We start from the raw sequence: 24,301 nt of genomic DNA, 5'->3' as shown, positions 1-24,301 counted from the left end.
CATAAGGAAGAATTTCTTTACTGTCCGAGCCCCCAAGGTCTGGAACAGCCTGCCGCCGGAGGTTGTTCAAGCGCCTTCATTGAACACCTTCAAGATGAAACTGGATGCTTATCTTGCTGGGATCCTATGACCCCAGCTGACGTCCTGCCCTTTGGGCGGGGGGCTGGACTCGATGATCTTCCGAGGTCCCTTCCAGCCCTAATGTCTATGAAATCTATACATTAGTAAATGATTCTGAGATCTTGGTTAAAAAAATAGAAGTATTTAAACATTTTTAATAGATCACAGATAGCTACATTATTTTGTGCATAAAATAAGTATATTTACTTGGTAAAGATTAGATTCTATACAGTCAAGTATTACATATTTCAGTTTACACTAGTATGTACTAGTGATTTTAAGTTATTCTGTACAGAACACTCAAAGTAAGCGAAATAGATTATTTTTAATTGGCATTTTAGTAAAGATTGATTTTGTGAAATTTCTAACACAGCAAATGAGTATTCCCGCATTATAAATAGGGAATTCTTATACTTAGCACTTCTTTATTTCTGTTGTACACTAGAGATGTCATATAGTTGTATGGATCCACAGAAAGTATTATGCAGCTGAAGCATTATTTGTTGCTTAAATATTTTTCTCTCCATTAGTATCTGGTGTTAAATCCTGAAAAATCAAGCTTGGTGATCTCCTTCTCATTAGAAAAGTTTGTTCGCGCTATCCGAGAACTGGGACTTCCGACTTTACTCAACCAGGCCTTCCTGTAAAGAAAAATAGCAAATGGGTTAGCCCATAACGAAATGCATGTGTGGCATTTGCTCTTCTGTTGTGCTTTCCTGTTTAAGAGCCTTATGGAGTTTAGCTTTTCAATGACTCCTGATTAACATTATCCAAATATTTTATCTCCCTCTCTCCCTCCAGTGCGTTTCCCCTTATCTCTTTTAAAATAAAAATTATTTAAATAAAAATTCAATGTTTCAAAATATATTATAGAATATATTTGTGTCCAATAAAATCTGAACACAAGCAAAAAATGGCTGGTGCAGGCTTCTAAATCTGTGTTATTAAAATGAGTGCTCAGTTTTATTAAATGAATGCAATTAAAAGGGGCCATGTTTCTTCAGTATTGTGTGCTTTCTGGCATCATTAAAGAAATGTTCATAGTACAAAAACAGTAACAATAAAGTATAATAAGGATCTGAACAGTGTGAGGGGAGGGGGTAAAAGAATACTTAACTCAAATATATATCACATAAAAAACCTATATCGAATATTAGGTTGCAACATCAGGAACTAAAACATACCAGAATGAGGTAGTGTGCAATAATTTGACTTTTGCATACCCACATATTACAATCCAGTCTTTAATTACGTCAGGTTTATTAACTCCACAGGACACAGGCATAGGACTGTTCATACTATTCATCATAAATTAGGGTTGTAGAATCTGGTCCTTATTTCATGATTTGTGTTTCAGATAATAATTAGGAAACTTTTTCCATGTTCTGTTTTCACTGTACACTGTAAGAATATGGCGCAGAAAAAATATTATAAATGTATCCTTCCCAGGCTCACTAAAAACACATGAAAGTACAATCAATTATTAATATTTTAAGCTTCTGAAAGTCTTAATTTCTTTTGCTTTGTTGAAAGAAATAATGTATTATTTTAACTTGTAAAATACCTGTCCTAGTAAAATCTTGTAAAGTCTAAGCTGGCTTTTGCCAAAGTATCAGGCCAAATATTGTGCTACGCTGAGCTTTCTTTCCAAAAATGAATGCTTTTGTTCCACAAAATACTGCACATCCAATATGCTGTCTGACATGATAATACAGTCCCTTATAATGGTAACTGCGTATCCTTAAAAACTTGCAGCTGTGTCAACAAACGATAATACAAATTATGAATATAAGATTTAATAATTGCTGTGCATTTTACTGTTGAATGATTTTACAAAAGAGGTTCATTTCTGGATCAAATTGTTTCACAAGATTCTGGATCAGCATATACTTCATTAAGGCAAATGCAATAAAAGGGTATTTTTTATGTACCACCTTTATAAAAGAATTAATTTCTAAGTGAAAAAAATCCATACTGCATGTACTTTAGCCATGAGAAAACTATCTTAAGTAACTGTTAAAGAATTAGTTAAAATAAAAGGTTTCTTTCAGTCTAATACTAATTTGAAAAGCTAAAACAATGAAATTGTTAATCTGTTCTACTGAAAGTTACACTCAGTATTACACAGATAAAATACTCTTGTACTGGGATTTATCTAGGCATCTCTAACATGAGATCCACAAATGTATGGAGGCTGTAGACCTTGATTCAAGTTATGAAACACACCTGGGAAATAGGGTCTGTAAGAAGAGACTTAAGTGCTGAAAGATCTTTTAATGCAGAATGCCTCATGATTCAATGTAATATCTAAAAGTGCCTCTAAGACCTTTTCAGACTGTATGGAACAACAACATTTTCCATCAGTATCACCACCAAAATGGCCAAATCTATAGTTGTATTCATGGCTCTACATATCCAGGCTAAATCCCTGAAGTCTAGTGCACAGATTTCTGGTTCCAAAAAACTACTATTCCTCTATTTGGATAAGAAAGGAAATATGCCCCAAATCCTTAAGTATTTTAGGAGATGTATAAATATACTCCAGGGTTTATGACCAAGGCATACAGGATAGTGCAGTGTGAACCCTTTCTATTTGGCCACTGCAAGGGGAATCCAACGTGGGAAGAGAAAGATTCATTGCAAAACAACAAATAGAAACTGGGATGTGTGTGTATTAGAAAATAATTGGCTCTGCAGAAACAAGCCTTGATTCTTTTATTGTAAGGCTTTGCTGTAGCTCACATTAATAAATATCCAATTTCTACTGGATTTTTATACATTTTCAGACTCAAAAAGGATCATTTCCAAAGAAGTAGGTGGGGTGTTAGCTAGATAACTTGTATGTGATCAAAATTTATTTCATACTGCCAGCCATTACTTAAAGCTGGTGCTTATAATGCATATGCTTCAGTGCCCAAATACGAACTGTGTAGGACCTCCCTACCTGCTGTGCTTAATTTCAAAATCCAAGTTTATCTTTAAAACCAAACATGTTCTTTACCCCTTTGTTGCACTGCAAAACTTAAATTTTACAAATGTCTCCTTGAAGAGCGGACCCTAGGAATCTATTAAATTGTCACATGTGTGAAGTGGACAAAATCTTTGATTTTTTTAAAGACCTTTATACATGATAATAAAACAGATTAAATCATCACAATTTAAATCATTTGTAAATTTGATTTACAATCAAGTATTAATAATTTTCAATGAATATCAATGTGCTTTGTAGGAAAAAAATGCAAGTGTGTAAAAAAACAAAAAACAAGAAAACAAAAAAAAAACCCTAGTAAAATAACATGGCCAAAGTCTTTTCAAGTGGACTTTACAAATAGAATTGTTAATACGTATATTATATTGTAACGAGTCCAGTAAGGCAAGTGCTAGGCTTACAAAGATCTGATACTGTATCTAAAAGCCACACAGGACATAAATGATATTCATCTTATTGTCTCACTGCTCAGTTCCCATCTTTACCACAAGCTTTCTATGAAATCTTACTTCCTATATATTTGTATAGGAATGAACACAACAGGGCCCTCACTGGGGCATATAAGTAAATAACCATTGTACAGATAAGTAAATAATAAAAATAATATATCTGATGCAGAATGCAGAGCAACAGCTTTATGACAGACATTTTCCTCTATAATGCAAGGAAAAATATACTCCCTTATTCATTTGGCAGAAAACTCTCTGCCATATGTGGAGAATGTTCAGTTAGAAACAGAATTATATCAGTAGATACTTAAATTATTATATCATCTTAACCAAAAGCTATCCCTCCTGTAATATTTTAGCAGCACACGCACACTGTGATATGCCAGGTCTGGTAGCAGAGTCGTCAATATGCATGAATTCCACTGTACCCTCTTGTCCTAAGGGCTCATATTGAAGGCTGCCTCTGGTGGATCCAGCCACGAACAAGTATCTGCCTGGTCAGGTCTGGGAGTCAATGTGGCTAGATGTGATTCTGGCCATGCTACTCTTTGCCTATGAAACCTAGACTATTCCAAACTCATAAACCCTTATATATTAGGTGCCTAGACACTGCTCTCTGGTTTAGATAAGCTGATGTGAAGTGAAGTCACCTAGGCGTGAGGTAGAGTTCATTCTTTCAGCTCCCTCTTGTTTCTTGAAGATTATGTAGGTTTTGTCCAGCTAGAAAGTGTGTGTAAATGCCATCCAGAATGAATAGTGGCATATACAGTCATGTTCGCTCTCAAAGAGAAATGACTAGTTGAATCCATTTACTTCTTTGAAGCAGGATAGCGCTCAGTGTTATACCACTGGAAAAAACCTGTTCTCCAAAAGCAAAATGAACAAGTATCCACCTCTTGGGAATATTCTGTATGGACTCTTGGGAAACAAATTCTCAGAGTTAGTCTTTTCAGTAGGAGCAGTTTTCACCTTCATCAAGTTAATGGGATATTCTGACAGGGAGACAAGCTTATCAGCTACTGTCATGGACCTGAGAATCAGTCTCAGCTGGACCTGAAGAGTGATTTATTAAACATACCATATTTTTTGCATACAACATGCTCCAAAACAAGATACATACCTTGATCTTGAAAGGCAGAATGAAGAAAGAAAGATCTTAGTGGGTGTGTTTATGCGTGCCTATTAACGCACAGCAATAAACCCCGGCACTTATTGCCCCAGAGCTTATTGCTGCTGAGCAAGTGTCTGCATGTGCACCTGGGATCACAGCATGTTGAACTAGGGCAGAGCAGCCCCAGCTGGCAAGGGGCCCACAGAGTCAGCCTGCTAGCCGGGGCTGCTCTCCCTGCCTCAGTGTGCTGCGGAGGGGCTGGCTGGAGCACCCTTGTGTCTCAGCCAGGCTGGGCAGCGCCTGCATGTGCACTGCTGCAGAATTTTTTACTCAACAGCAGGACAGTACTTGTATTTACAAGTACTATCCTGCTGCAGAGTAGATTAGTTTACTCCAGACTAACAGCTGTGCATGTGTAGATGTGAGACATTTCCTGCTCAGCTAATTAGTCAACTGCAGTAAATGTCTCGTGGAGATGCGCTCTCCTTGTAGTAAGTAACTGAGGAGCAGCAGCTAGGGAGCCAAACCTCCTCAATGTTCTGCTCCCTGTGGAGGGCACGCAGACTTTACTTTCACTTTTACCTGGTAAGCAGCAGAAACTGTTCTCACCATATTTCCTTACATATAATGTCCACTTCAATTTCCAGCAGCTGTTTTTCTGGAAACAAAGTGTGTGTTTGTTTAAACGAAGGGTTCCTTGTCAGGAGCACTTGGTTGGTAGCTTCTTCATGGCAGTGCAAGCAGCGCCAAAGTGGGCACGGAGCAATAACAGAATTAACTTTGAGCATCACGCTTGTAAAGAGATACAGTGGTGATAAGGCACACAGCGAGTGTGTGCGTGATGTTCTTGGTATAGCCACTGCGCCCTGGCTTGAAATTGTGTCCCTAGGTAATTCAGTTTATTTCTGATAATGTAATCATCACCAGTAAAGCTATGCTTTAAGTTTTCTGCAACTGGAACTCTGGGATGCTAAACAGCACACATTTTCAATGGATCTCTCTCCAGGTTCTTGTATAAAACTCCAAGACAGATCAGACAGTGGCTACTGTGTTTTTGTTGTGCAGTGTCTGGTGGTTACCGTTTTCAAAACATCTGTATTTGCAAACCAGAGACTACAGTTACTTCCTCACTGAAATACAAGGGGGAGGAATTTGTTTCCAATAACTCTGTGTAGTGAAATTGCTGTCAAATGGAGACTCTTTTATGGTGGCCAATTACACCCGTATCTAAATGGAGAAGCCAGGAAAGGCTTCTATACCAGGGCAGTCCACCTTGCAAGCAGTTAGGGGCCACAAGCCACACAGGCCTCACAAGTGCAGGCCAGGTGCACACAGAGCTGTATGTGTAGGTGCACTGCCCCCCCGTACCATGCTGCGCACAAATGCTTCCTCTCCCCCGTGCCCACCACTGACAGTACTTCACTGCCCTGTGTGTGGATGTCCCCCCTTCCCTCCCCCTACACACTGTGCTACACCTTGCTGCGTCATGCACAGGTATTCTCACTACACAGTGCCACGTGTGCAGACCCCCAACCCCCTTCCCAGCTTTCTGGGATGCTGCCATGCCCTGTACTGCCCCAGAGACTGGAAAAGGAAGTTGAGGGAGGGGGAGCCTGGAGCCCTTGTCTCCTATTGCAGACAGAGCAGTGGAGTGGTGGTGGCCAGGTGGGAGCCTGGGGGATCACAAATAAACCCCTCACAGGCTACATGTGACCTGCCAACTATGAGTTGGATAGCCCTGTTCTACATTTCCTTGCTTCATTCTGTTCTTTTACCTGATTTCTTGCTCTTTTCCCCCCATGCCCAGCACTCTTACGATTTTTCCTTCCTGATGCCAGAATACACTGGAGCCACTAGTTACACATACTAGACATTTTATGTTTGCCAGTGGTACCAGCAGGGAATGAGTCTCTCTCTTGCACAATCTAGAGCTGTTATCCACTGCTCTTCAGCAATGTCTGATGGGTTTGCTAGAAATAGAATCCAATTCATTTGTTCCATATGGAAGAATTCAGAATCTGTTGAGGACATTTCTATAAACTGTTCTGCAGAACAGTGTGCAACTTACTCTTTGACATTAAATATTTAGATAGATACTTGTGTAGTGATCACTGAGCCCTGGTCCTCTGCACCCACTAGAATGGCTATACTTGGGGGACTGTAATAAAGAAAGGACAATTCCCAGGGGCAGGCCAGTTTACAACCCACACTATGGCTGCATGTGTTTCTGTTTCCCTCATATCACATGGTGTCAGAAGTAGGCCTGATCCCACTATGGCAGGCGTTTTCAACCTTTTAAAATAAGTATACCCCTGGTGGCCAGACATGGAGCCAGGGGTGGGACACAGAGGTGTGTGGCTGGACACAGAGCGGCGAGTGTGGGGTGGTGGGTGGCGGTGCTCTGCCCCTGCCCACCCTTGGGTACCCCATAGGGCCTTCCCAAGTACCCCCAGGGGTATGCATACCCCCAGGGATATGCGTGCCCCCAGTTGACAACTCTTGCGTTCCGGTATTTATTATACAACACACACTCAGTGTGATCCAATCCTCTAGAAAGAGACTGAAAAAGAACTGAGACACAAACTCTGGAACAGGTTAATAACCAACCTCAGAACATTATTCCCTAGAGCAGTGCTTCTCAAAGTGGTGGTCCACGGACCACTGCCGGTCCACAAACCACTGGTCACCGGTCCACAGCAAGGTGCCAGGAAAGAAAGAAATATATTTTCAGAAGCATAACATTGATATGTCATAGCACCACAGTTCATACATTCCAACACTCCAGGTGACGTCACGTCATGAGAGATGAGGAGAGAAAGAAACAGCCGGTCGCGCATTTGTGTAGCGCTGTTACATGCAGTTGCTGCCACCAGCTGAATCAGGCACCGGTCCCTGGCCCACTGGAAAAAAAATTGCTGGTCTGCCACATCAGATAGTTTGAGAAGCACTGCCCTAGAGGACTTCATTTCCTGAATATTGCATACCATGAAACCATTCCTAATCGAGCTCTGGCTGTATACAACCTCAAGAGAACACTCAAGAATTCAAAGATGCATCCAACTCTGAAGCAGTTCTTACTAAAGACCAGTCATTTAAAACATACTGATTGTTTCTGGGGTTAATTTCCTTTAAATCAGGAAACATCCTCAGGATAAAAAAGCTTTACAGTGTCTACAGTTTGCCACATTTAAAAAATGATGTATTTAAAGCAGCTTGCCATTCAAACTCTAAACCACACTTACCTGCTGATCATAAACTGGAGATGGTATATTTTGGGGAATTCAGGAAACAATTGAATCTGTCATTCTTTCCCCCTCGTCATTTCATTAACTAAAAGTGTTTTTACGAAGTGAACCTGACTTGTTACCTTGGCAACTGAGATCCTTACTGTTAACATATTATTTGAAAATGATGTCTGAATTGTTACTTTTGCACAGTCCTAATTAAGATTTCAGTAGAAATAACTTGGCTTCATGCAGTTCCTCAAATACGTGTTTTTTGCTTATAATCTTAAAAAGATGTGAGATGTGTGCCTGTTACTTTGCCATATAGGTGCCAATCACCTTGATGTCTATTACTGAAAGAATTCATTTACTTCTGAGGCTGTCCAGCAGCGCTCCCCGATACATGATGCAGAAGGAATAAATTCTGACTGGACCTGATCTGGTTGTAGACATCTTTTAGCATCTCATTCATAGTGACTCTTACACGTGGTTCACACAATAATGGACAATAATTATAGTAATGACTGACAATAGTAGAATTGGTGTTCAGTATGAATGTACAGGAGGATTTCTCTATTGGCTACAATAGGTAAAATCTTCTCTTGGATTTTTCTTAGCTCACTGCTGTTGATCATTACAGAATGGAAACTTATTGCAGTGCAAGTTCCAGGCCAGCCAGGGAGTGGCTGCCAGCATTTGTTGCTGCTCAGCAAATCCAGGATAAGTGGCAAGAGCACAAACTTGACCTCTATGTAACTTTTATCAATTTGGTGACAGAATTTGACACAGTGAGCTGATCTCAATGTTGGAGCCATAGGGAAAGGCTGAACAGTCTAAGAAATATTCTGTCAGTCACATGGCAGCTCTGTGATGGTACGTGTGGCAGGATTCACTTCCAAACTACAGAAGGCTTGTTTAGCCTCTCCATACTGTTGAAGTGGGACAAAGGCTGCCAAGCAAACTACACAGGAACTACATGCCAGTGACCATGCAATGATGGTCCACTCCAGGGAAGATCTTCATCTCCTAGTAAACTGTTCTGGTGCCTTTCAACTAATGATGGACTAAACATCAATTGGGGGAAAACTGAAATTACATCTCAACCACCACTGGAAGACAGACTAGCACTCTTTCTATGTCTACTGACGGAATTGTACTTCCAGGTGTTTGTAAGTTCACTTACCTTGGCAGTGTTTTGAATGATTGTACCAGTACTGATGGGGAGGTAGCAACCTGCATCCAGAAAGCTAATAGGGCTTTTGGCAGGCTTACAAAGTGAGCAGGCAACATGGGATCAAGATTTCCACCCAATTAAAAGTATACAAAGTTATTAAACTCACCATGCTGCTTAGATGGGTGGGAGTCTTGCATATTTTTAAAAAGGCACATCCACAGAAGTTAAACAGAAATTCCAGAGGCACCTTCAGACCCTATTTTAAGTGAACTGGTATAACAAACTGACCAATGACTAAGGCATTCACCTTGCTGACTCTAATGAGGCATTAAAAATAGAAACCCAACTGTGATTGGTCAGATCCCAGACTTGGCTGGAGAATGGGTGAAATCCCAAGCAGCTCCTATGCAGTAAACAAGAACAGTGGAAGGAGAGGCATCACTACCCTGGGATGTTCTGGAAGGACATTCTTCAGGCGCATTTCATCAAGTGCAACCTACTGGTTAATGCTTCAGAAACTTTAGCCATAAACAGGCAACACTGGAGCACCAAAATAAAGGAAGGTATAAACTTTTCTGAATTGCAACTGTAGGCCTTAGGGCAGGAAAAGCACGAGGTAACAGTTGCAGCAGAAGCAGCAGCAGCAGACTTGAGTGGTCTGCACATTATGTGACATAAGGAGCTTATTGTACACAGGCCTTTACAGTCATCTGTGCATCCACCACACTTGACACAGCACAACTGTGGCATTGTTGTCCTCAAATACAAAGGACTCACGATGCCCACAAAAGTTGTGTGACTACAAGTCAGACAGGGTTGTGTTTTTAAACATAATTTTGCTATTAAGGGAGAAAACTGGATTGCTTGGCCTGAAGGATAGTGCTTTTCATGGGCCTAAACTCTTGAAATTTTAGTTACAACCTCAACCACATGCAGCAAATCAACCAGAAGCTGAACTTTTATAATAGCAGTGTTGTTGCCTCATTTCTTTTACTCTAGGAAGCCACAAGATACTAAGTTTTATATGAAGAATTGCAGAGCAGCCAGGTCCAGTGTAAGGTAGACATACCACCTGGGTCAGCAGCAATGATGGTTAAGGTTGGCCCCTTCCAGGGGCCCTTGTGGGCTACCCAAAGCTCTATCACTAAGTGCAGACATTTGCGGGGTGGGGGGAAGGTTAGGGAGAGGATAGATCACATTAAAAATGGCCACTCAATCTAAAGTAAGTTGGGATGGGGGGACCTAGCGGTGTGGGGGGAAAGCACAATCTGCAAGAGTGATGGGGAGTAGGCACAAACCATGGAGTGGGGGGAGGGTTGGAGAGGGCAGGCGCAATCCATGGGAGCAATCAGGAGGATAGGCAGGATCTGCAAGGAGTTGATGGGGTTCAGGCACGTTTGGCAGGATCAGGGGAGTTGATGGGGTCCACAGAAGAGCTTGAGGGGGACAAGGGGCTATTTTTAGCCCCTGACACCCCCAGTGAACCTACCTCCCCATCCCTTCCTCCCTTTCCCCCATCAATACTTCCTCCATTCCCAAAATCTGAATGCTGATAAAAATGGCGCCCAGAGCAGCCTGTGGGGTGGAAGGTTTGTGGGGGGGGGGGGGGGGGAACTGGCTGGTCCACAGGGGGGCGGCTAAAAAGAGGCCAGGGGGCTAAATATAGCCTGATGCCAGGGGGCAGGTAGGGAAAGTGCAACCCCAGGGGTGGGGCAAGCAGCTGGGCTCTCTCAACCCTGGAGGTAATTGTACTGAATTTCCATGCACCAGTTGATTTAGTTTGAACATACACTGATTCAAGTCTTAGACTGGTTTATGCCATTTTTAGACCGGTCTGTGTGTATGCAACTTCTGTACAGTTAGGAGTATAGATTGATTTCCAATTACTGAGACTGGGTTTAAGCAAGATTTGCACTTGGGCAAACTAAGTTAGATCGGGTGGCCATGTTTAACCCAATCTAACCTCCCTCTTCCTCCCACAAATGTCTGCACCTAGCCTATGTTCACAGCATCTACTGCTGTGATTAGGCAACCTACTGTATTGAGTGTAGCAGTAAAGAGGAATCTGAGCACAAAGTTGAGAGTATCCAAAGGAGGGCTGAAGAAACTAGCAGGTAGGAGTGAAGCAGTCAGAGAAGTCTTGGGGTAGTAAACTAGGGAAAGGCAGGCTTTGAAATGCAAAATGTTGGGAAAAATCTGGAATGCCTGAAGAATCTGAGGAGAGAAGCACACTGGACAGGGTCCAAGCAGCCCAAAAATATAATCTCAGTTCTACCTGCAGACTGGGCCCCAGAATCCTATCAAGCTATTTACAAAACGGCTCTCTAGCTTAGGATGGACCTGAAACCTGTCAAAGCAGAATGCATCTGTCTGCACAGCCTTTGAAACTAAGGTTCCCTCTGCTGCTCCTGCCATGGAAACTGATGCATCCAATCAGTAAAAGTAGGTCAGGTGATTTGAAATTGTTGTGCCTGCTGTTTCATAAAGAACTTAAAAAAAAAAAAAAAAAAAGCATACAACAGACTAAACATCAGGTCAGGATCAAAGCCATTAATTAAACGTATGTTGTATATACGCTTAATATAATTCATTATACAGTGCATAGAGAGACAGGAGTAGAAAAGTGGTGGAGAGAGAATGATGGAGACTGCACCATTCTCTGGAGGTGACTTTTTAACTCATTTTTTAGAGTGACAGCTCCACAGGCTGTATAAAGCAGAAGCACAAATCAGACTAGGTCACTTTAGTGAGTGAAAGGAAAGCAAAAATATCTTGACAACCGGGACCAGGTGTACCAAGACAAAGGCCAAGAACTGGGTGAGCATGAACATGAAATGATGCTCTCACGCCTAGCCTGGTGTGGTCCTTTGAGAACAGAACTGATACGTTTGTGTGTGGGGAAACTTGAATTGGCACTGCCTGTGTCGTAATAGTTCTGTACATTAACAGGGGACACCAGTCTCGTAAACTGACCATTTGGGAATTTGCAGAAGTTTTAGAACGGAGAGAAAAATACATTTAGTCCCAGCCAGTCCCCACAGATTGACTTGTTTTTTTAGGTGGAAGGTGGGGTAGATTTGCACCTTATAGATTAACTAAATCAGAGATGCATGGCATAAGCATTTGTAAGCAGCAGCTTGCTTCATCACATTATGAATGGACTACAGCAGAGCTTCTAAATATTAAGCAGTGATTAGAATACGAAGGGTAGGGAAAGGAGAGCTTTACCTGGTATACCTAAGGTACATTCATGACATCATCATATGCATGCATGGGAAGGAATCTCTTGAGAAATTCCACCAAGACTTCAACAACTTCCACCCCTCCATCAAACTGACTCTGGAATACTGCACCCAGCAAACACTTTTCTTGGACTCCACTGTGAAACATGGCAGTGGCCACTGGCCCTATCACCATTACACTGAATCAGAATGCTCCATGCCAACATCTCTCATCTTAAGCACACAGCTCTAACGTCTACAAACACGCTCTATGTTACAACTCTATCTGCTCCAATCCCACTGACTGCAATTCACAACTTAAGGATCTGCAGCCCGGAGTCCTACAATAACAAAGCCATAGACACTCAAATCAACACAGACAGATTCAGCCCCTGCTCCAACCTGCTACAATACCAATCCCAACGACAACAGAATCCCTCTGGTTGTCACCTACAGCTGCCAGCTTGAACACCTTGACACATCCAACCCTTCCTGAAAAACAATGATAATCTTAAAGTAGGCTTTGGGGACAAATCTGTCCCGGTTTACAGGCAGTTCCCACAACCACAACCTCAAATGGCATCTCTTTAGCCTCAGACTATCTATCTCCTAGTCTCACCAAGCCACCAGACATTTCTCCGAACCTAGATGCCAGCTCTGCCCCCTCATCAACAAAGACCACATCATCACTGAACCAAATAACACAGATTACAACCTCATTTATCTGCACCTCTGCCAAATTCATATATGCCATCATCTGTTTACAACCCCCCTCTGTTGTCTACATTGGACAGACAGGGCAATCTGTGTGTGTAAGAACAAATGGACACTGATCTGACATCAATTCCAGAAAGACACACAAGACTGTAGCAGAACACTTTAACAGCCCTGGACAAACCACTGCTGACCTCAGAGGGGCTGTTCTTAGACAAAAACATTTTAACAACAAACTTGAATAGAAAATTTTGCAAACAGAAATCGTCCACAGACTGGATTATATTAAGTATGGTCTAAACCAAGACCAATGGGATTCTTATGCCATTACCTAGATTCGTTTTTATAACCCCCATGTCCCATAGTGGGTTAACTGCTTTGTTTTTTTCCTCTCTTTTACCCACCTTACCTCTCACAGCAGTGCATCCTCTTTTTCTTCCCCACTCCCTACCCTTTATATTCTAACCACTGAATTTTATTTAGAAGCTTCCTGCAATCCCTTCACAGCATCTGATGAAGCCACTGCTTATGCATCTCTGTTTAGTTATTCTGTAATAGGAGTGGGCAATTATTTGGCCTGAAGGCCACACAGGGAGTTTTGATCAGCTGTAATGGGCTGGGTCAGCATCCCCGCCCCCACAACTCACCAAAACTCTCTATGCAGCTGTGGGTGGGAAGAATTAGTGTTCAAAAGTGGAGTGGGAGGGGTGGGAGAGGCTGGGATCACATGCCCCTGTCCTCTGGGGTATGTGGGGGGTGGGAGGGTGCTTGTGTGTTTGTGGACAGGGGCTGCCTGGGCACTAGGTCCAAGGAGCCTGCTGCAGATGGGGGTGCAGCAGAGCTGTCCCAGGGCGGGGTGGTCTGTGCTGCCCCCACTGTGTTGCTCTGCATGGGGCCAAGACTTGCCTACTCATGCCAGGGCAGCCTGCGCTGCACTCCCACCAGCACTTACAGCCCAGCTGGGTGCTGCTTTGTGCCCCCCCACCTCCAGAAGTGGAATCTGGAGTTAAAGCCCTGCACACCTGTCAGGAGTGGTGGGGTGCAGTGTGGCAGGAGTGAGAGAAGGAGGTATTGCTAGAGGTGAGGGGTGCAGAGCATCTCCTGGCCAGCTGCAGTTGCCCTGGGAACAGCCTACTGGAAGCTGCTTCCTGCCCCAGCACATGGGGCTCTGGCTCCAGTTCCCAGGAAGGTGGTTGAAAGCTAAGCTGAAGCCTCGGTGCTGGCGCAGGAGCCATCCAACTGAATCTGCTCACCGGTCCATCTGGAACTGTGTGGCGTGGCACGACATGGTGCAGCAGAGGCAAGAGCAGTTTCTGGCAGGTTGTTCCTGGTGTGGCTGCAGCTGGCTGGGTGCTGTTTGGCGCCCCCTGCCTCCAGTAACAGCTCCTCCTCTCACTTCTATTGTGCTGCAACCTCATCATGCCCAGCAGGCGCTCAGGGCTCCAGATCCAGATCCTGGTTGCCTTCGGTGGAAGGTGGCTGGGAGCTGAAGCCAGAGCCTTGCATGCTGGGATAGTAGCTGCCCAGCTGAAACTGCTCGCTCAGCATGGCGCAGTGCAGCAGGGGAAAGATCAAAAGCAGGCATCATTGCCAGAGGTGCGGGGTGCAGAGCAGCATCCGGCTGCAGCCACACTAGGAACATCCCTGGCAAAAGCTGCATGCTGGCCTGGGGCTTGGGCTTATGGGCACCAGCAGGAGCCTGGTGCAAGCTATCCCAGTGAAAGTGGGCACAGGCTGTATTTTTTCCTGCCCTTGGTCTTTAAGGGGCAAATCTACCCTGCCTTCTGCTTGATTTAAAAAAAACAAAGCTAACTCTCTTCATGTTGGTTTTTAAATGCAGCAATGAATGAATCTTATTAATTTGTTCATACTTTATCTGTGTATCTTTTTCAGTCAGATTATGATGCTTTTAAGGTTACCATTTGTCCAAAGAATGTATAATCAAGAATTTCTTTGAGGTATAAATAAAAGTAACATCAACAACAAGGTCAAATGAACAATCTGTGACATGTAAAAGATATAAATTAGTTGTAAAATCCTGAGATTAGTGATTCAATTTTATGACTATAAATTTTAGATGTCACATCTCTATTTTTAAATATAATCAGAAAAATGACTTTATGTTAATATTCATCCATATTGTATAGTTTAATAATATTGGGCCAGATTCTCTACTGATGTAAATGCCCATCATTTCAATGGAGTTGTGCAAATTCACATCAGGAAAGAATTTAGCCCATTACTTCTTAGAAACCTGCTTCATTAAAAATAGGATGAACCTTGTATAAAGAATTTACCTCTAGTTAATTCACAATGAAAGACAGTGATTTCTGAAATGACAGGAAATTGAAAATAAAAAATAATTTTCTTTTCCTGAGAGGCACTGTGGACCTTTGCACTATGTTGCCTTTTGTCATAGGTGATCTTTGAAAAAGTATTTTGCTGAAACTTTCTGATCAGAAGTGTTGCTCTACTGAAATAGTTAGCAGAAGCTAAACATTCAAACTTGGCTTGTTTTATAGCTCTCTCACTGAGTCTTGAAAAGTAAGCCAAGTTTGTAGAAATTTGGTTCAGTAGTAGTGAAGTTATGTTTTCACACAATACATAGTTAATCTGTGAGTCTCATAAGACATTATTAGGAATGGTAGTGTTTTACATGCACATTGCACTTGTCCACATGACTAGAGACGGTGCAAGGAGCAGAGAATCATGTACTAAGCATGCGTTCTACTCTCTTGCTGCACCAGTACACAACAAAGCTCAGGGAAGCAATATCCACCTTGGCTCCTTTCTCTTCTAACAAAACTATAGAACACAAGGAAAGATTCGGGCTCATAATGCAGACTAAAAAAGAATGCTGGCTATGTTGTGCATTTCATGAAGTTCAATTAAAAATGATTTTTCACATCAAGCCTAGTAAATAACAAAAGAAGCAAAAAGTGATGAATGATGAGATGTTATGCTACTGTACCAGTTTGAATGGGAAGAGAAGACAAGTGTCTCTGACATTTGGACACTGCTGATTAACATATATGAATAACATAACAAGTGGTTGGGTTGAAAGTAAATGCCACATGTAAGTTGCAGAACCTGTGCAAGAAGTACATCTTTAACCAGCACTCATACAATTAAAATCCCTGTAGCTAGCTGAGTTAAGGAAAAATCATTTGTTTAAATTACCCATTGTAAGCATCATCCAAACTCCACATTTGGAAAACTTTATTCAGCTGTCACACTAATTACAATAGTCAGTTCTACTTGAACTCATTGTCATTTTATGACCAAGAAGAAGTACTATATTTTGTCTCATGTAGCATGCATTCCAAAAAGCAGCTGCTGGAAACTGGGCTGCACATTATAAGTAAGAAAATAAGGTAACAACAGTTTCTGATTCTTAAACTTCTGCTGGGCAAAACCTAAAGTAACTCTGCATGTGATCCCCAGGGAGAAGAGCAATGAGCAGGCTCCGCTTTATTTACTACAAGGCAAGATCTTTTTTCCTTCATTTATGTTGTATTTATGTGAGAAAATATGGTAAATCAACTACTATACTAGAGAACAGTCCCAGCAATTACAGGCATATGAGCCTTATTTCACTTTCAAATAAACAAATCAGTTAAAATGACAGGTAAAACAATCATAAAGCCCCTACAATCAGTCATCCTCAAATTTTGCCAACCAGTGAGCAACAATAATAAGAGCTTTCCCAACTATACAGTTGGTCCAATAAAAGTTATCACCCCAAAAAATCCCTGCCAGCAATAATGAGCAAGTAACAAAGCATCGTGTTGAAACAATGTATCTGTGGAGAGCAAGGCAGCAAACAACATTAGTCTCATAGGTAGGGTTGCCTTAAATGCCGTGGGTTGGGGGGCACTAACCTGGATAAATGAGATACCATAAAGAACAAACTAGCACAGCTTCTATAATGGAAAAAATCAAGGCTCATTAGAATTGGCTGAACAAGTCAACAATATTGCAGGGAAAGCAGAACTAGTTAATGTTAATTATTTTGACCTTCAAAAAGTTTTTGGCTTAATCACTCACAAAAAGTTATTAAAGAGCTATTAAAGATTATGGGATAAAATGTAAAGTTCTGTCCTGAATTACAAAGCTGCAAAGAAGCGACGTAGGAACAAATGGTCCATTTTCAGCCTTACAGGATGTTATCTAACTGGTGCTCAACAATCCTGTATTAAGATCAGTTAATACTTATAAATAGTTTGGAAAAGGAAATGAACACAGAGGTGGAAAAATATGCATCTGACATGCAAAACTCTATTTAGATTAGAGGTAAAACATGCAATTGAGAGATGGGAGCAGGTATGTCAAGGTAGCCTTAAGCCAGGGGTGGGCAAAATACAGCCCACAGACCAGATCCAGCCTGTCAACAGATTTAATCTGGCTCATCAACAGATTCAATTTGGCCCATGGGTGGACAGCTACCAATTCATTCGATCTGGCCTAGTGATGCTGGGTGGGTGGGTGGGGCTGCTTCCATCCAGCAGCATCAGCCCTTGTCATGAAGGCATCAGCTGTAGACCTGGGCAAGGCTTCTGCCACAGCGGGAAGGTGGCAGCATCAGCTTTGCACACTGCCAGCAGGCTCAAGAGCCCCAATGCAGAATCTGCCAGTAGTGCCCACAGCTGATGTCACTGCCCTCCTAGTGTGGTAGAAGCTCCTGCCCAGAGCCCTGACCCAGAACCTGCTACCAACATCAGCTGCAGACCCAGGCAGAAGCTTCTGCTGCACTGGGCGGGCAGCAGTGTTAGCTGTGGACACCACTCACAGGTTCCATGCTGGAGCTCCAGAACCTGCTGGCTGCGCCCACAGCTGCCACTGCTGCCCACCCAGCATGGCAGAAGCTCTTGCCTAGGTCCGCACCTGAGCATTGGGGCTCCTGGCAAACTACAGCTCTGGCCAGGTTCTGGAAGGAGGGGGAGGAGGAGAGAGACAAACAGAGACAGGTGGATGTGGCCTTCAACAGTCCCCAAAACTCATTAAGTGGCCCTCCAATTGAAATAATTGCCCACCCATGCCTTAAACCACCTTTGTACTTCAACCACCTCTGTACTTCAACCACCTCCTCATCCTAGATGGCTCTGAAGGGACTTATATAGGGAAGTCCCTATGTAAGTAACGGACAGCTCAAGCAACCTATCTTCATTAGAGAAGCCTTCATTTAAGTGGACCTGCTCTATGAGCTGCAGCATTTCCAGAATCTCTGCAGTGTTTGCACCAAAGTGGTATTTGAAGTCCTGTGTGTCAGCAGGATTTCTCCCTTGGGGTCCTATGCAGCCGCAAGTTTCTACTGCTTCCTAGGCCGTGGAGCTTGCCGAACAGTGAGTAGATCTGTTTAGAAGAGTAGCAGGTCTGCGACACAAGCCAGTTATACATTAAAATTCTGAGCAGCAGGCATTTGTGGAGGTATACTGCAGGGAATGAGCTTCCTCCCTCAGCTAACTGCAGCTAATACTTTGGGTACTCCCTGAAACCTGTTAATGCTATGTGACCTAAAGGAATATACCCCTTCTGGGTGGAATAAAGCAGTGTGCACAGCCACAGGAGACAAAGTGAAGAAGAAAAAAGAACAGGTCCTTGGCACAGATCTCTTTAATCTTTGTTTTTTAAACTAGCCTGCAGTTGAAAGGAGCAGGGCTTCCCCAGCTGTGAATGATGAGCCAAGATTTTGATGAGGAAGCTCACATCTGCTCATCAGTGGCTTAGCCTATCAGTCCAACAGCAGCATTGTGAAGGGACTTCCTAATTAAAACAGGAAGCCCGTTTTCCAGCTTATCACTTGGGGTAAGAAATGTTTTTGAACAATGCAAGATAATTTTTTCCTTGTTTGGGAATGGAGCTCAGCCAAGGGGACTAACTCTTTGAGATACATGAACCTTTCCAGTAAGTCAGCCAGACGACTGCCCCTTGCATTAGCATGCTCAGCACATCCCCAATAGTCTGATTTCCACTGGAAAGTCCAGATTTATTTGTTTCAAAGGCACTAAAAGTCATTTCAGCCTGAAGCATAATTAATTCCTACAAGAAGCACTCGGAAGTCTTCCTATTATCATCCTCAAAACTCCACCTTATACACCTTCCATATACATTCACTTTAGCTAGCTGAAACACAAGAAGAAAAGTCATGGGGACTCGTGGCTTATGGATTTCAACTGTTTAAATGAATTTTCCTGGCTTTATTTTTTCAGTCTAAGGCATTACCTTTGTTTTAAAAGGCAAAATGAAAGGAAAACAACTGCTAAATTCCCAGAGGTCTGTAGGAACTCTGAGCAACACTGACCAAGATGATTTTAATATTCCAAAACTTGCAGTGCTTTAAATTTCCCTCATAAGCCCATCATTTTGGAATACTCCATAAGTCAAAATGGCAAGGGACCTCAAACTAACCTCTATCTAATTTTGTGCCTGAAAAGAGGCATACACAAGTGATTATTCCTGTCAGATTTCATTATGTAAGTTGCTGTATAAAAATGCAGCAGAGAAGAGACATAGAAGATAAATTTTAATAACCAATTTTGCAATAGAAGGTTGTTCAGAAAAGTACTCATTAAAAAGCATGCCAGCAGATTTCGCTGGAGAAGAGCAATACTCCTCAGTGAATCTGATATGATGAACCTGAGCTGTTAGGAGTAGGATTCAAAGTTATGCAACATTTCTTGGCTGCACCATAAATACAGCTACAACGCAGAGGAAGCAAAGGATTAATGTGAGGAAGACATAATATGTAGTTGTTCTTCTGCTGTTTATCCCATGAGGCATAATTGCGCATTACTTGAGCACCCAACCCTTGCAGTAAAGTGAATTAGAGTTGTGTGTGTATTTAACAAATGTGTCATTGGGGCCAGGATCCATAACATATGCTTTGGACTTCATTTGATTTGTGCCAAGAACTGAGATTTGTTGTTATGCGTTATTTATTGTTTTCATAAATAGCAGTAACAGGAGCAAACATTTAAAAGCAGCAAGCCCACAATTACATGCTGCCCCTTGACTAGCTCATTCCCTCCACTAAAGAGGGGACTAGAGCAGATGAAAATTTAGAGAGCAGAGGGAGAGGCCAGTTCTTCAGTATGCTATCCCTGCAGTCTGATCCTACAGAATGTCTGGACACAGCAGACTGGCAGGGGAGGGAAATTTCCTGTAAAAATGACAACCCAATTCAATTTAATTTATAATTAAAAGACTTAGTATTTTATCAATACCAAAAACAACGCACATTCATTCACAGAATTGTATTACTCAGTTTGTATGGGCATTACCTACAGCTTCATGCTCATAAAATGAGCATTTGTAAAAAACCTAACTCCAGACTGCTTATCTCTGCTAGTCTGGGAATTTCCACAATGTTCTCAGTTCACATATTCTAAAGACTTTGTTCTTCTGCTAATTGCTCTAGTTTAGGAGTATTTCTGGACAATGAACAACAATTTTTAACTTGTTTGGGAATGCGGCTCAGCCAAGAAGACTAACTCCTTGAGCAACATGAACCTTTCCAGTGAGTCAACCAGAGGAGGACTGAGCTATCCTTTCATTAACATGCTCAGCACATCCCCAGTGTCATTCCCATGAGTGAGAGTCCCACAGGAAAGAACAGATTTATTTATGAAAGAACTAAAAAAAAATTTCAGCTTGAACCAATAAGATATCACATGATATCTTGATAATCAAAATCAGTACATGTAATATCTAAAGGAGCCTTTTAAGACAATGCCAAACTATTCTGGAAAGCATCTATGGGCATGTCTACACTGCCTCCATGATGAGCCCAGACTGCCACTGAGAAGCAAGGCCTGGTGAGAGTCAAAATGGCAAGAGATCTCTCTGATCAAGCCAAAGCCCAGAAAGCAGGCAGTGCGTCTGGTTTAGAGTGACCCCGGGCACGTTCTAAGAAGTGTACCTTAGACAGGGAGCAAGAGAGCAACACTGGGACATGCACTCATGGCTGGACTAAGTCAACTACACTGTCTAATTTTGGGGCTTTGGCATGTGCTAAGTGGGGGGAAAGGGGGCAAAGTACAATTCTTAGCAGTATTTCCAGGCTCAGCATGAAGGAAATTATAGACAAACCCTTAGATATTTCAACTGAGATCTTAAATAAAAAGCCACAGAGCTTTAATTCTTAACTATATGCTATTCCCCAGATTCCCTTCTGACTTACATTACTGAAATCAATTCTTTATCATTTCTAATGGTCTGTCATCTCTACTGTTATTATTAGCAGCAGCCACGGAAGAAAAGTGATCTACTCATGTGAGATGCAACATTGCTGTAAGCTTCCTTATGGCAAAGTCCACTGTTGGTGTCTATAAACCTTCATTATGAATATATTTAATCTATAGAGATAAACGGAAGTTAACATAACACCTACAAACCACTTACAGAAATTGTCAGAGCATAAAAACGTATTTTAACATTAATTCTCAACATTTTTCTGATTTAAAAACTTACTAGATGTTTTAAACAAAGCCCTTTTTAATTTTTTTGAAATAAAGTCCAATGCATTTCACTGATGAGTCAATCTGTTTCCATCAGAATTGAAAGATGAAATGGCAGAACATTAGCAGCTGATGGGTGCTGTAATATAAATGTTTTATAATTACCCTGAGTCTGCCTCCTGGGCCACTGTCTACAGAAGAAGCTTTTTTCTACTTCTGCAACTGCGATATAAAATGAATCAAGATGAGATGATCCGGGATTGAAAAGCAGAGCTATCCTTTACTCAAATTTGTGTCAAAGGAGTAAATGTTATCCAAAGTTAATATCTGTATAAAGCAAACCCACAGGCTTATTAATTTTTCATTGTGATTTTGTTGTGTGTACTATATAATTTATCTTCCCTTAGTCCTAATCCCTGCTTTTCAGTAACTTCATAGCATCTTGTGAGCGGGGAGGAGAAAGCCCCCGCAACTTGCTCCATGTCCTCCTTCTCCCCACCGACGCGCTCTGATACTCACTGCAGGTGCAGCAAGGAGCAACAGCTGGGGAGAAACGCTGGGAAAGGGAAAGCAGGCACAGCAGTTTTGGAGCTGCCTGAGCCTGCAAGTCAGCGGGGGAAGGGGGCATGGCTGGAGAGAGGAGCAGACTGCTCAAAAGGCAGCAAAAGACTCAGCTGGGGAGCCGGGAGGGAGAGAGCAGAGCGTTGGCAGGGAGACGCCAGCAGGAGACCTGTGGAATCCAAGCCCCAGGAGTGGAGGGGAAGAGCCAAGCACTGGCGGGAAGACAACAGCAGGAAACCCGGGGAATACAAGCCCCAGGAACGGAGGGGGAGAGCTGAACACCAGCGGAGAGATGCTGGCAGGAGCCCCAAGGAAACCAAGCCCTGAGTGCACAGGGACACCAGGTAGCACCTCCAGGGAGAAGCGGCCCACCTGGACGCCGACACAGGCAGCCGGGGCTGCAAGGGGAGACCCAGCATATGCAGCAGAGAGAGACACCAAGGGACCACCGACACTCCCAGGTGGTGCAGCAGGTAGGGGGCCGCAGAGTGCCATGCAGCACAGTGCAGGAGAGACTCCAGCTCAATCAGAAGCCTCCCCATAGAGATGAGCCAGAGGAACCATGGAACATGGGGAGGGAGAGACAGGCAACACGGCTGGTGGGACCCAGACAGCACAGTCTCAGTTCAGATGGGGCTGAGTTGGGAAGAAGCGGGGACCAAAAGAGGCTCCCCTGAGAGAGCTGGCAGAGGCCTGGCAGAGGGTTGCCACCCCTCCCGGACACCTATTAGGTAGAAGGGAGCCAAGAAGTCCCAAGCGAGATGAAGGGCCCGAGAGGCAAGATCCTAGGGACCCATCAGCGGACACTGACCTCTTATGTTTATTTGTGTTCCTAAGTTACAGTTAACCCAAGACTGGGGTATGTTTAGTTGTCAAGGCCACGATCCATAGATGAAGAACGGATTTTGGAAGACTGATGGCCAGAAGGTTGCTGACCACTAGAGGTGGGCGGTGCAGACGAGACGGTATCATCCTATAGTACGACCTGTGGAGAGCAGAGTCCTCCTTGGCTGTGGATGTGGTAAGGGTGGGGTAAAGGGGAGGTTGGAGCCCCACAAAGAAATGCAGGTGTGAGATCTCATGGGCCACCTATCGGGAACTGTCTCCCAAGAAAAAATAAAACATCTAAGACATGGCAGGCGAGTAGGAGTAGCAATGAAACCACATGGGTGGTGCTGAATCCAGATCTCAACCTGATGCTGCAGGGGAGCAAGGCCCCATTCAAGAAGGGGCCAAAGCCCTACAACACCTACCTGCGAAATAGCTCATAAGATTTTGGCTGTTGCCTGTATATTCTATATTAAGGGGAAAATATTCCTTAAGCAGCTCACAAAATTTCAAGCAAAATCAATCTAATTGCAGGCCACATACTACTTCTACTAAAGTCAATAGCAAAATCATCACAGGGTGCATCTGCATGAGATGCTTTACTTCAAAGTAGTGTAGTTTACTGTCCTATAAGCATGTGCATCTACATGCGCATATGCTTACTGCACAGTAAACCTCACTAATCGTGAGTAAATTTGCTACATGCAAATGCAAGTAGCAAATTTACCTGAGATTACTAACAGCACAATAGTGCTCATGCACAGCTGTGCAGTCTGCTACTTGTGTAGACACATCCACTAAGTATAGTATGGAAGAATTGTGTCCTTATTCGTGATATCAGAGAAAGATTTAATACTAACTCAACAAGTGCTTGCAAAACCCCAAAAGAAACATATCACAATGAACAAGAATGTAAGAAAACAGCTTTTAAAAACTACTAAGCTGCCTGGTTCCATTTTGGCATGTTTCAGACACCATACTTACATTAGATATTTATATTACTGATTATTTTCACTTGTGCTACCATCTCTTGCCCTTGTATTTCTTGTGAAACAGATAGTTATGGAACCACAGAGGTCTGTGAAGTGATGCATAGGAAAGGTGTTTAGAAGTCAGCACATTCATGGCTGCAGACAATAGGTAGTTGTATTATCTACCCAACCTATTAATACACTGATTCCTAAACTGGGCAGCATTTTCTTGGAGGTTATTCTGGAAATTCAATGGATAGATCAGTCTTTAGGGATGGACTTGAATGCTTGGTCCCTGCTCTGATCTTTTCCTGGGGAAAATGAGCACACCAGAATTGGGGAATATTAACATTGTTCTATATCTTTAGTAAAACTGAAAATTGGGTCCACAGCATGTCTATCATGTGGGCGAGTTGGAGATGACCTGGAAAAATCTCAGGATGGTCACTGGAATATAAGACACCACGAGTGAGCCTAATAGCA

General features: G+C 42.7%; 1 protein-coding gene across 9 annotated transcripts in view; it reads right to left on the bottom strand.

Moving 5' to 3' along the window:
• Positions 1-246: 246 nt before the first annotated feature.
• Positions 247-24,301, bottom strand: part of ACYP2 (acylphosphatase 2) — a 159,608-nt gene continuing 135,553 nt past the window's right edge. For 5 of the 9 annotated variants that reach the window (XM_059719339.1, XM_019500805.2, XM_006274443.4 and 2 more), the window contains one exon: positions 247-761. In XM_059719339.1, the coding sequence (XP_059575322.1) occupies positions 647-761 (115 nt within the window). In that variant the 3' untranslated portion in view covers positions 247-646. Of the gene's footprint in view, positions 762-1,304; positions 1,522-24,301 lie in introns of all 9 variants that reach the window. The other 4 variants (XR_009457616.1, XR_009457621.1, XR_009457617.1 and 1 more) reach the window with 3 other exon arrangements.

Source organism: Alligator mississippiensis, chromosome 1 (assembly GCF_030867095.1).
Source record: "Alligator mississippiensis isolate rAllMis1 chromosome 1, rAllMis1, whole genome shotgun sequence".
Classification (NCBI taxonomy): Eukaryota; Metazoa; Chordata; order Crocodylia; family Alligatoridae; genus Alligator; species Alligator mississippiensis.
The sequence above is the reverse complement of the archived record's forward strand: the minus strand, read 5'-3'. Positions and strand labels throughout refer to the sequence as shown.